Source organism: Octopus bimaculoides, chromosome 6 (assembly GCF_046866305.1).
Source record: "Octopus bimaculoides isolate indiv1 chromosome 6, ASM4686630v1, whole genome shotgun sequence".
In the NCBI taxonomy this organism is placed as follows: domain Eukaryota; kingdom Metazoa; phylum Mollusca; class Cephalopoda; order Octopoda; family Octopodidae; genus Octopus; species Octopus bimaculoides.
This window is the reverse complement of record NC_142933.1, coordinates 85,134,854-85,147,680: the sequence shown is the minus strand read 5'-3', so window position 1 is coordinate 85,147,680 and position 12,827 is coordinate 85,134,854. Positions and strand designations below refer to the sequence as shown.

The 12,827-nt window shown below is 36.0% G+C and overlaps 1 protein-coding gene across 33 annotated transcripts in view; it reads left to right on the top strand.

Moving 5' to 3' along the window:
- The window catches only part of LOC106876393 (transcription factor 7-like 2), a 551,963-nt gene that overhangs the window by 461,710 nt on the left and 77,426 nt on the right, over nucleotides 1-12,827 (top strand). For all 33 annotated transcript variants that reach the window (XM_089354184.1, XM_089354188.1, XM_089354194.1 and 30 more), the window contains 2 exons: nucleotides 2,360-2,480; nucleotides 12,323-12,413. In XM_089354184.1, the coding sequence (XP_089210310.1) occupies nucleotides 2,360-2,480; nucleotides 12,323-12,413 (212 nt within the window). The remainder of the gene's footprint in view (nucleotides 1-2,359; nucleotides 2,481-12,322; nucleotides 12,414-12,827) is intronic.

The following is a 12,827-nucleotide window of genomic DNA, read 5'->3' as shown; positions in this document are numbered from 1 at the left end:
GTATGTATGTATATATATGTGTGCGTGTATGGGGGCGGATTTCTGCCTGTGTATATAATTCAATAAAATACTCACACATTCACATAAGTGATTCAGTGAACTGTTTTTTTTTTATTTATTTATTTGTTATGTTTGATTTTTTTTCTCTGTCTAAATTGGATTTGATATATAAACAGACAGACAAATATGCCTAAGCCATAATATACCACACGTGGGTGTGCAAAAGAAAGGAATGGCAGTTTTAGTTGTTGGAGACAGTGGGGGGAGATGACAAATTTTTACAGACAATTCTTCCCCCTCCCGCTCAGTTTGGTTTCGCAATAATTGGTGGTGGTGATGATGATGAATAAAATACAAATGTTTAACCGTTCTTCGTTACCTCAAATCAGTAATTTTCAAACAATCGGCACAAAACCTCCCCCACTTTCTTTCCCTCTTTAATGATGGTTTAATGGTTTCAAATTTTGGCATAAGGCCAGCAAGTTTCAGAGAAGGAACCTCATTGATTACATCAACCCTAGTGTTTAACTGGTGCTTATTTTATCGACCCCAAACGGATGAAAAACAAAGTGAACCCTGGTGGAACTTGAACTCAGAACATAAAGACTGATTTAAAGCTACTAAGCATTTTGCCCTGTGTGCTAGCAATATTGCCAGCTCGCCATCTTGCTTTCCATCTTTAATAATGAGAAGAAACGATAGTCTTCATCCATATAACTCTATCTTTGCTGTTGGACAAGTTTTAAGAAGTATCTAATTTTATTAAACATGGTAATTCCACTCCCACTCACTTCCTTTCATACCCCCATGGGGCTCTACATGGTTCTGTGAGAAACACCTCTCTAAATACTCGTTAATTTTATTTAATTTTTAAAAATGAAGATAGATACAGTGGTATAATATCGTCTCTCGATAGCATTACAAACTACAAAATAGTTGCCTACTTTCTTGTTTGTGCGCATATTGTTTGCTGTATTAAATGACATTTAATTACAGGAAACAACACTGTCATGTGTGTGTGTGTGTGTATGTAATATTAATTAATAAATGACAAAAGAACAGGCATTTCATAATTACATTTATTAGCTTACAGCTGTTTCTGCTGCAAGGAACACTGCACCCAATATTGAATGTCAGAGTGACTTCATCATGGTCCTTAATGATGTATCTTTATTAAGAAAAGCATTTAGATATATAGATATACACATCATACTTATATATATATATATATATATATATATATATATATATATATATATATATATATATATATGTAAAGAAATATATATTCATGCTAGTCTCTTTCTCTCTCTCTCTCTCTCTCTCTCTCTCTCTCTCTCTCTCTCACACACACACACACATGCATTATATTACTCAGTTGCCATCGGTTTCAATGGACAACAAGCATATATAATACTTCATCTGTAGTTGCACTCTCAGTTATGCTTACTCATTCTTACCAAAAATTATTAAAATTACTTCAAAATTATTCCTTACTACTACTACTACTACTACTACTACTACTACTACTACTACTACTACTACTACTACTGCTGCTGCTGCTTTTCTGCTAATTCAAGATGTGAATACAGAAAAGTATTCATGTCTTACATTTTTAAGAAACAAAAAGTTTTTAATCAAAAGAACAGGATATGTACATATTCAGACTCTTTATTCTTATTTTAATTTATTATTATTTTTTTTCTTCTTTAACATGTGATAAAGAATGTCTGTGATATCTGGATATGTGTTTGTATAAGTAAAATTTAACACATGTTTTGTTTAAGAAAAGAAAACATGGGGGAAAAAAATTATGAAAAATATATTAAAAAAAAAAAAAATAGAAATAAAAACGTAGCTATCCTTGACCGAAAACACTTGCCTACCCCCCCCCCCCCATACATACATGCATATACACACGCACACATATAAGATCTACTTTGAATTTAAATCGTTATTAATATCTTAAAAGTTGCTCTGTTTTAATTAACTCTTCTGTATGACTTGTTAAACTGAAAATTCTAAACTCTGCGTGACATTTTATACTTCATTTCTTTTTACTCTTGAGATTTTCAAAATCTTACAAATTACATGCTCCATGAAGATATTTCCAACCGTTTTTAATATATATAAAGGCGTTTGCCTTTAAATGTGCAATAATTTCTTGTTTAGTTCTCTCGTTTTATGTATTTCAATGTATTTTTTTCAGTGTATTGCCTTTTTTATTTTTGTTTGGAGGTGGGAAGGGGTAGTTTTTTGTTTTGTTTCTCTACAGTTACTGTGGCTTGTTTACCACATCTGATCTTATACGTTATTCGCTGTCCAACATTCACTAACCAATTCTTTTCGTTTCTTTCAGGGGGGTAAGATGTCAATGGTCCAGCCGCCACTGGCCAGCCTCATGATGTATAATAATGATTACAGTCAACCTCCTCCAGCTCATATGGGAATTCCACCTGTACATATCGATCCAAAAACAGGTAAACAATCTACTACTTTTTTTTTTATTAATCATAAAGCAATGCTTTATCATTCTTCTTACTTTTCTCACTGATGTATATTTGTTGGCACTCCGTCGCTTACAACGTCGAGGGTTTCCAGTTGATCCGATCAACAGAACAGCCTGCTCGTGAAATTGACATGCAAATGGCTGGGCACTCCACAGACACGTGTACCCTTAACGTAGTTCTCGGGGATATTTAGCGTGACACAGTGTGACAAGGCTGACCCTTTGAATTACAGGCACAACAAAAACAGCAAGTAAGAGTGAGAGAAAGATGTGGTGAAAGAGTACAGCAGGGTTCGCCACCATCCCCTGCCGGAGCCTCATGGAGCTTTAGGTGTTTTCGCTCAATAAACACTCACAATGCCCGGTCTGGGAATCGAAACCACAATCCTATGACCGCAAGTCCGCTACCCTAACCACTGGGTCATTGCGCCTCCACTGATGTATATATATTTGTGGCAAATATACATCATGCAAAGATACACATAAACAAGACTGTATTTTGCACCACAAGTCAATATGTGAGTTTCTCTCATGGTATCTAACCAAAGTGTAGTTTGTTCTAACAGAACATCCACGTTTAACTGGAGATATAAATATTATCTCTTGGTATTAGTACTTCCTTTGTCGCTAATATATATTATGTATATGTATCATTATACAAAGGCATATATATATATATATATATATATATATATATATATATATATATATATATATATATATATATATGCAGAGGGTTTCCATACTGCTTATGTCTACTGAATTCCATTTATGAGGAACGATTAACTTGAAGCTGTGGTGAAAGTCACTGGCCCAAGATACCATACTGTGGGATCAAACCCAGAATCACATGGTCATGAAGCAAAATTCCATGCCTGTATCCATGTGTCTCCCTGTTACTAAAATGAATCCTTTTTTTCTCGGCTCTCCATATTTTGTTCCTTTTTTTATTCATTTACATATTGGCATGAATGTCAGTGTGCTATAGAATGTTTAACTTGGCACATATGTTGTCTTGACAAACATCATTATATGTATATGAATTGTAAAACATTTAGAAGTGTTTTTGTGAATGATTGTGTGTCTATATGTGTGGCTGAATGCCCTTCATATTACCAGGAAGTAAGTATAATATACACCCTAATACATCTAAAGCTTAACATATCTAATTGAGATCATAGCATTGTTTTCACTAGACCAGCCCCTTAACTTGATCTTCACAGCCACTGTCCTTGTTAAATTAAATAGTATTTCATTGATAAATATTTGTTCCAGTACAAACCACTTTATGGAAGATATAACTGCTTTTTTTTTTCTCATAAAACAAGCTGGGGAAAATAGAGCTACAGTATATCCTGTCTTAAAACACATTATTATGTTTAGCTACTGACACTAGTTTCTTAATGTCAGTCTAAGATAAAATACTGTATTAGCCAAGCAGTATTTTATTAATTTATTCCATATCATTGCAGAGCTATTACCAATAATATGGTTTTATAAAGAGCAATGGATTAGTGGGGTGCATGAGGTGCGTTGACCACACAGGGAGGTGACTTATTTTATTGCGGGGGCAGCTAATTCAGCTACTGCATAGAATGACCAAAACCTACACTATATCACAAGAATAAACATAGCTTGTTCAGTTGCTGTTAGTTTCTACTATAAATTGTTTAAATATCTATTGTTTTTAAATCACCTCTAGTGAAGGCATGTAGTCTTGTGGTTGGTCTGTTGTAATCACAATTGTTAGATTATGATTTTGATTCATGGACCAGGCTGTACATTATGTTCTTGGAGACAACACTTAATTTCGCCTTGCTCCAGTCCACTCGGCTGTGAGTAACCTTGCAACAGATCAAGATCCCTTTCGGAGGGGCTGTTGTGATCTCAGTCACTTGTACACCTAAGGCTCAAGACAGAACTAACAATTATGAAATCTCCTACTTGTGGAAATATATTACCGGACTGATTTTACCATTCCTGTCACAGCAATGAAAAATCTGGCATTGACATTATTAGAACAAGGATATGTGAAGCAGCAGATAAGAAGGAGCTCAATCATTATCCACTTTAGAGAGTATACTGAATGTTTGGTATAGTGGCACTTATACAGGATTTTCTACAGACATAATTGTGTGTGGTTAAGGAGTTTACTTCCCTACCATGTGGTTTTAAGTTAGTTCTGTTGCATGGCACCTTAGGCAAGTATCTTATACTATAGCCCTACTGATAAAAAAGCCTTGGCAGTTGATTGAGTAGGTGGAAACTGAAAGAAGCCCATTCTTTGTACATATGTATGTGTGTGTGTGTGCATGTATATATACATGTGTCTATGTGTGTTTGTGTATGTATGTAGGTAACCACACATGCTTTTCTTGGACTATTCTTTTCCTTCTCTCTGGACCTTTCCTCATTCTGACAAAGAACTATGTTTGAAATGTCACACCCCTTCTTTTTTCTCCATCTTAAACTGAGCATCAATCTTATATGTTTACTGTGTATGTCCTTTTGACTTTTGTTGTTTGTGTTTTTATATTTGATTCGTGTGTATATTCTTATTTTGACATGATGTAATAGTTGTAAATGAGTAGCATTCTTATACAAACAATGTCCTTCGTTTCCAATCTTCTGTGAAAATGTCCAGCCAAGAAGAAACATTAGTTTGGCTGAAGACTGGTGAGGGTTGGTGGCAGGAACAGCATCTGGCTGTATAAAATCTACTCCAGTGAGTTCCATTTAACCCATGCAAGCATGGAGAAGCAAATGTTCAGATGACAAAGACAATGATTGATTGATTGATTGATTGATTGATTGATGTGTGCGTTCCAAATTAAGTAGATTCAAACACAAATGACACCTGAGGGAGAATCAGAAGTATCTGATTGCTTCACCTATTTGATTCTTTTCATATGTCATATGAGTTTGGTGTGTGTGTGTGTGTGTGTGTAAAGTTCAAATGCTTGATTTATTATTATCACCTGATGATCTCAGGAGATGATGAAACTGACAGTTATAGTGTGAACAATGGTTAATCCTAGATTTGAATAAAATTATTTGACTAAAGATTTTTATTTTGAATTTTAAGTGGTTTTCTATTGAAAATTAATTTACCATACACATACATAGATATATGAATGTTTATATATGCAAGTTGTGCATACATATATATGACTGTATATTTGTGTGTATATATATATATGTGTGTGTGTGTGTGGTAACCTTACTAATGCTTGTAGCATGGAAAAAACACTCTACCTCTGTAAAGGAGTTGGCATTAGGATGTGCATCCAGCCATAGAAACCATGCCAAAGCAAACACTAGAGCACAATGCAGTTCTTAAACACCCATCAGATGCTGTCAAACCATCCAACTCCTGCTAATCTGGAACATGGATGTTAAATGATGATTATGAATGTGTTTGTATGTATGTATATTATTTACTATGCACAGTACTTAAAAAACAAGCTACCATTAGTTTCATGCTGTAGAAACAATTAGCCAGCATATCACTGTGTGTGTGTGTGTATGTGAGAGAGTCCATTCCATGTCTGTCCCTTCTCTGGATATTTGTGCTTGATAGGTTTTAGGCCGTATATGTCTCAGTTTAGTTTCTTGAAGAAATATTTGTTTCTCTGTTGTAAACTGTCAAGTGACTTGTTGCACATCTTCAGTTTGCTCTCATTCACTCACTCCACCACCATCATCCCCCCCCCCACCTTTTTTTTTTCATCCTCTCACTCAATCCAGTGTTGCACTCACTTCACTCTGACTCTACTCACTTGTTTGTTACTGCCTTATTCATTTCATTCTTTTACTCACCCACTCTCTCTCTCTTTCTCTCTCTCTCTCTCTCTCTCTCTCTCTCTGAGTGTGTAGTGAGAAAGCAAAAGAGATGCAGTGAGAGTAAAGTTTAGACAGAAGGTAGTGTGGAATTTAGTTCATAACTTAATTAGAAGATCTCCCTCCCCACCCCCTACACTCAAATTGCTTGCTTTTTTCTATCTTTTTCTCTCCATTCCATCTAATTTGATGAAATTTTTATTCCCCCTCCAACTCCTCTGCACTCAATATCTCTTATCCTTTCATTTGCCTCTCACCCCCCTCCTCTGCTTCTATCTTTCTAATTTGCTGAAAAAGCTATCTTCACACCCCTCTCTCTCTCTCTCTCTCTCTCTCTTTCTTCTGTCTCTCTCTCTCTCTTTCTTCTGTCTCTCTCTCTCTCTTTCTTCTGTCTCTCTCTCTCTCTACCTATCTATTTATCTCAATTTCTTTTTCATGCTATCCGGAACAAAACTATTGGGAAGTGGTAGGAAGTGTATAAATTGATGGTGGTGGTGGTGGCGCTTGTGGCAGTGGTGTTTGTGGTTGTTGTTGTGATAGTGGTGGTGGTGGTTGTGGTGATCTTCATCACTGGACGATGCAAAGAGGGAAAGCGAAACTGGCTGAAGAGGTATTAGGTTGAAGATGTGGTGTGGCATAACACTATCATCATCATCACATCATTATTGCTGTTGTATAGGATGATGGCAGTGGTGGTGGTGGTGGTGGTGGTGGGAGTACTGTGTGTGTGGTGTGTAGGATTTTATTACCTTATTTGCATACGTTTGATTCTAATCAAGATAATCTTGATTGTTGGGTCTTGGGTTGATGGTGGTCCTGGATCAGAACATCATTAACTGACCTCTTTTACAAAACTAATTGCTGACTATACTTTGAAGTTGGGCGTTTTTTTTTAATGTCCCTGGACATAATTATGCTTTCACTAGCATAAATCCAGCTTTCTTCTCCATTGCTGTTATTTATTATTATTATCATTATTATTATTATTATTATTATTATTATTATTATTATTATTATTAAGGCAGTGAACTGGCAGAATTGTTAGCACACTAGACGAAATGCTTAGCAGTATTTCACCCATTGTTACATTCTGGGTTCAAATTCCGCCGAGGTTGACTTTGCTTTTCATCCTGGTGAGGGAGGGGGGCATAAATTAAGTACCAGTTGCATACTGGGGTCGATCTAATCAACTGGCCCCTTCTCAAAAAATTTCAGGCCTTGTGCCTACGGTAGAAAGGATTATTATTATTATTATTAAGTTTATATAGGACTGAGGTAACTCCTCCAGAGGTTATACAGAAATAAAAAGTAGAAGAGTGCCATAGTTTTCATGTGAAATTGGTTGAACGATATTTTACATGATAACTTATGGCACTCTTCTACTATTTGTTCATTATTATTATTATTATTATTATTATTATTATTATTATTATTAATATTATTATTAATATTATTATTATTATTATTATTATTATTATTATTAGTAGTAGTAGTAGTAGTACTAAGGCATTGAGCTGGCAAACTCATTAGCATGCTGGAGCAAGGTGCTTAGTGGCATTTCATCTGTTTTTACTTTCTGAGTTCAAATTTTGCTGTGGTCAACTTTGCCTTTTATCTTTTCGGGGTCGATAAAATAAGTAGCAGTGGAATAATGGGGACACTGTAATCGACTATCCATCCCCTCCCCCAAAACTACTGGCTTTGTACCCAAATTTGAAATCATCATCATCATCATCGTTATAATTATTATTATTGATTACATTGAGCTCTCAATACCTGTTTGTTTCTTCTATTCTATCAATTCCAGAAAATGAATGGCAAAGTTGAAGGATGCTAGTTGATTGCATCAACTCTAGTTGTTCTCTGGATTTTCTTATTTTATCGACACTCCCAAGAGGGTGAAAAGCAAAGATGGCCTGTATGGGATTTGAACTCTGGATTTAAAGAACCAAACAAATGCTGCAAAGCATTTCTGACCAGGCACTCTAATGATTCCACCAACCCATTGTCCTAGTTGTTGTAGTAGTAGTAGTAGTAGTAGTAGTAGCAGCAGTAGCAGCAGCAGCATTATTGTTATTTATTATCGTCGTTGTTGTTTATTTAATAATCTCTCCAATTTCTTTTTTGTGATAGTCCTTCATTGGTTTAATTATCTCTTATTCTATGTGTTCCATCCTCTTCTCTCTCTCTCTCTCTCTCTCTCTCTCTCACATCTTTTTATCCCAGTCTCATTTCAGTTTCCATTCTGCCTCTGTGGTGTCTGCATGCATTAGTCTGTCTAATGTTTCTCCCACCACCACCACCACTTGTTTTCACTTCCCTCTCATACCCATACACTCTTTCCTCATCTATTTAACTATATATTTTCCCAATTCTCTCTCTCTCTCTCTCTCTCTCTCTCTCTCTCTCTCTCTCTCTCTCTCTCTCTCTCTCTCTCTCTCTCTGCCTTTATACTTTCTCTTTCTCTAATCCCTTATTTGTTACCATATCTTTTACAGACACATGGATTTAACCGATTAAACAAGTTCCTCACCCTCTTCTTCCTCACTTAACTCCAACCATTAGCCAAGTCTATCAACTCCCTCTCTCTCCCTCCCTCTCTAATCCTCTCTTTTCTCTTTACTTAGCTATATACACTACATCATAGTCTTCGGTGAGAGAGGAAGGAAGACTTTTTTAAATTTTTTCAACCAACAATTACCATAAAACTTTAACATTCCAATTTTTCTTTTATGATAATGCTGTTGGTGTTCTTATTCTTGTTGTTGTTATTGTTATCATTGTTAATTATTGTTTTTTTTTTCGGGGGGTGGGGGATATGAAATTATCGCTTCATCACAAAATCAGATTCCTTCATATTAAAATAGCCATTTATCTCAGTCAACTTTTCCCTTATCTGTTTATATCTTAAATTAGTGTAATTACAAGTGGATGATGGCAGGAAGGAGGGAGGGAGGAGATGGCTCTTCAGTTTCACCACCACCACCAGATATATGTATTGCACTGTACAACCAACCTCATAGTTCCATTTTTAGTGACACCACCACCACTACCACTACAGGAATACAAAAATTTAGTGTTATTCCCCCATCATTAACCCTTCCTTTACTCCAAAAGAATCAATTCAAATTCTATTTATTTCATCAGATATTGATAGTAAATTGTATTTGTTTTTAAATAATCATGTTGGACAGTGTGTGTGTGTATGAAAGAGAGGGTGTGTATGAGAGAGATCTGGGGTGCAGTTATTTGTGTGAATAAAGAACGGTGTATTACCGCAAACAATAGCGTATATTATACATCATCATACCTGTATGTGTGTAAAATAGTATAAGCCGTATTTCTGAGCTAGATTTTTGTTTCAAGAATGAGAGCATATGGTGTTCATTGTCATTCTCTTATGATTGATTCTTCTTTTGTTTGTATGAAATGAAATGTCATCAGCCTCGTGAATGCAAATGTGTTTTTGCTAGACGAGGGTTTTTTTTTTTTTTTTTTTTGTCATTTTGATTTATTTTCTTCTGTGTATTATGGATTTATAGCCGCATTCTCTTTTATTGTTTCTCTTTCTCCCTCTGTTATTCTCTCTCTCTCTTTCCCTCTCTTATACTCACACACTTCTCATTGTGTCCATCTTATCATCCTTTTGCTTGTTAGCATATTATCTGTCTCATTGCTGATAATAAAATCCAGTAGGAGTTGATCATTTCCTGATTTTGTGGTGGAAGATGACACCTTAACTACCAGGAGACTGATTCAATATAAGACACCTATCTCACGCCATTTTAGAATATTATATAGGTTTTTACCATGCTGCTTAGAAAGTCTCTTGCCGTTAAACAAGAAGAGGTCAGGAATAATGTCCAGTGCAACCAGATTACACTGATGTAATTCTCCATTAGTGCCGCAGGATTGTTTAAATGCTATTGGCCGGCTGTACTTTCACTTTCGCTTTCACTTTCCCTCCCAACCTTTCTCTTCTCGTGTAGCAGCTGAGATGTAAAGATGCTTTAAATTAACCTACTATTTGTGTGTTGCTGACATTTTAGTTTCAGAGACGATCCTTGTGTAATAATGGCTAAACAAAACTCACCTTTGCACCACCGTCCATTACAAGACTTCTTAGAAAAATAGTTAGTGTAGGATTAGATTGGGTTTGTAAAGACTAGCTGATAGAAAAGGAAAATTAAGACAAAGTTCTGATTTATTGTTTGTTTTTGTCTTCTTTTTTTAAAATTTTATTTCATTAACATTGCCATCATCATCAGTATTATATTTGTTTTGATATCTATTTTACCATGATGGCAAGATATGTCTGCAACACAAGATATTGTCATCCTTTCTCAACACTGTGGCTCCCTCTATCTTGATCTTTTGACATCACTGTTCCTTTCTTTGTCTTCTTCGCTTTCTATCCCTGCGATAAGTACTTTCTGCCTTCAGTTGATGGTATTTTCTTCACTCTGTACTTCTTCGCTGCCACCATCATCTCCTGCAAAACATCGATACATTTAACACTTAAGCATTCAAACTAGCCATATCTCACTCAAATACTATCTGTTTTATGTTCAAACTGGCTAGGTCCAACTTCTCACACTTACCATACCATGTCATAATCATGGCTGATGCCGGTGGCATGTTAAAAACAACCTTACAAACGTTGGGCCTCACTGAGGTAATAAGTGACTGAGACCTTTAGTGATATGTCATGCTTGAGCAGATCCTTCAAGCCATGTGAAATCATAGTCATGGCTGATGGCAATGTCATGTAACAGGCACCCGTGCCAGTGGCATGTCAAACGCACTCTTTGAATGTTGGACCTCATGGAAGTGATAAGTAACCGAGACCTTTGGTGATGTTTCATGCTTGAGAAGACCCATCAAGCCAAGTGAAATTGTAGTTGTGGCCAATGCTGGTGGCATGTAACTGGCACCTGTGCTGGTGGTGGAACATGACTGGCACCTGTGCTAGTGGTACGTAACTGGCACCTGTGCTAGTGGTACGTAAATGGTACCTGTGCTGGTGGCACATAACTGGCACCTGTGCTGGTGGCACATAATAAGCGCCCACTGCACTCTTGGAGTGGTTGGCATTAGTAAGAGCATCCAGCTGTAGAAACCATGCCAAGTCAGACTGGAACCTGGTGCAGCTCTCCAGCTTACCACTTTCTGTCGAACCATCAATCCCATGCCAGCATGGAAAGCAGATACTTAACGATGATGATCATCATCAAAATCTCGAAGCTATGAGATGATACATGATTAATTCAAAACAATGTGAATAAATAAGCATTACATTAGACAAAGTAATCTGAATACTTAAGGATTACTGTCCAATTTGCACATCCTGTTGCTGGATATGTTGACATTCTGTGTTTGAATGTCATGAATACCAATGACTCAACCTGTTCGGGTGGGGGGGGGGGCTGTTTTTAGTCAGATCTCTCACTTGACTTTGTTCAAACAAACATGATGCCGAAAGCTGATTAAATGAAATGTTTTATCAAGGTTTTTTGTTGGGATTGTCTTGTCTTTGTCATGGCCATGTTGTCTTTAACCCTTTTTATACCAACCTGCCTGAGACTGATTCCTACTTCTGTGATACAAATCTTTCTGTTTTAACCCTTTAGATACCAAATAGCCTGAGGCCACCCTCAATTCTATAATATAAACTTCCTGTTTTTTTTTTTTTTTTATTTCTCAAAGTGTATTTAAATCTTTGGTCAAAATTTCATGTTACAAATATCAGCTTAATAATTACAATGTTATTTTAACAGAAATGTGGTAAAAAGAAAAATGGTCCAAGTAATCTAAACTAAAAAGGTTATTTTACTAAATTCTTCATTATTCAGCTTAACTATAATGGTTTCATTATTCCAGCAAATATCCAAATTTCCAGAACTATCCAATGGTAAGTGAAGTTTCACATAAACGTGACCACCCCCAAATGATTTATTTCCATTTTAATTCCAGGGTTGCCACGACCTCCCATGTATGGTTACCCAGCTCCCCCTGGTCAGTTTCCGCACCCTATTTATGGCCCAGATTTCCCTCAAGTGCAATGGTAAGTTTCAGTTTTCATATGAAATAAATCAATAAAACACCCAACGAGAAAGTAAGCCAACTTGGCTTCAGTTTCACATTACATGTTGTTGTTGTTGTTGTCGTTGCTGTCGTTTCTATGTTTGTCTAATTCCTGTTTCACAGCAGTCTAATTTGATGTCGGTTTATTAAAGAAAAAAATCTTCAATTATCTGCTTTCAAACTGCTAAGTAAATAAATCTCTTCACTTAACATTGTTTTATTAGCGATTATAAATGTTTTGATTTTATTACAAACTACTCTTTAACCCATTTGATAGCAAGGAGCATGAAACTTGAAATCACTGCTGCTTTTTGGTTCTCTTGAAAGAAAACTTGTGTTATTCATCATCATCCAGTTGATCTTGCTTGGATTTTGAGTCTTCTCTACAATGTTA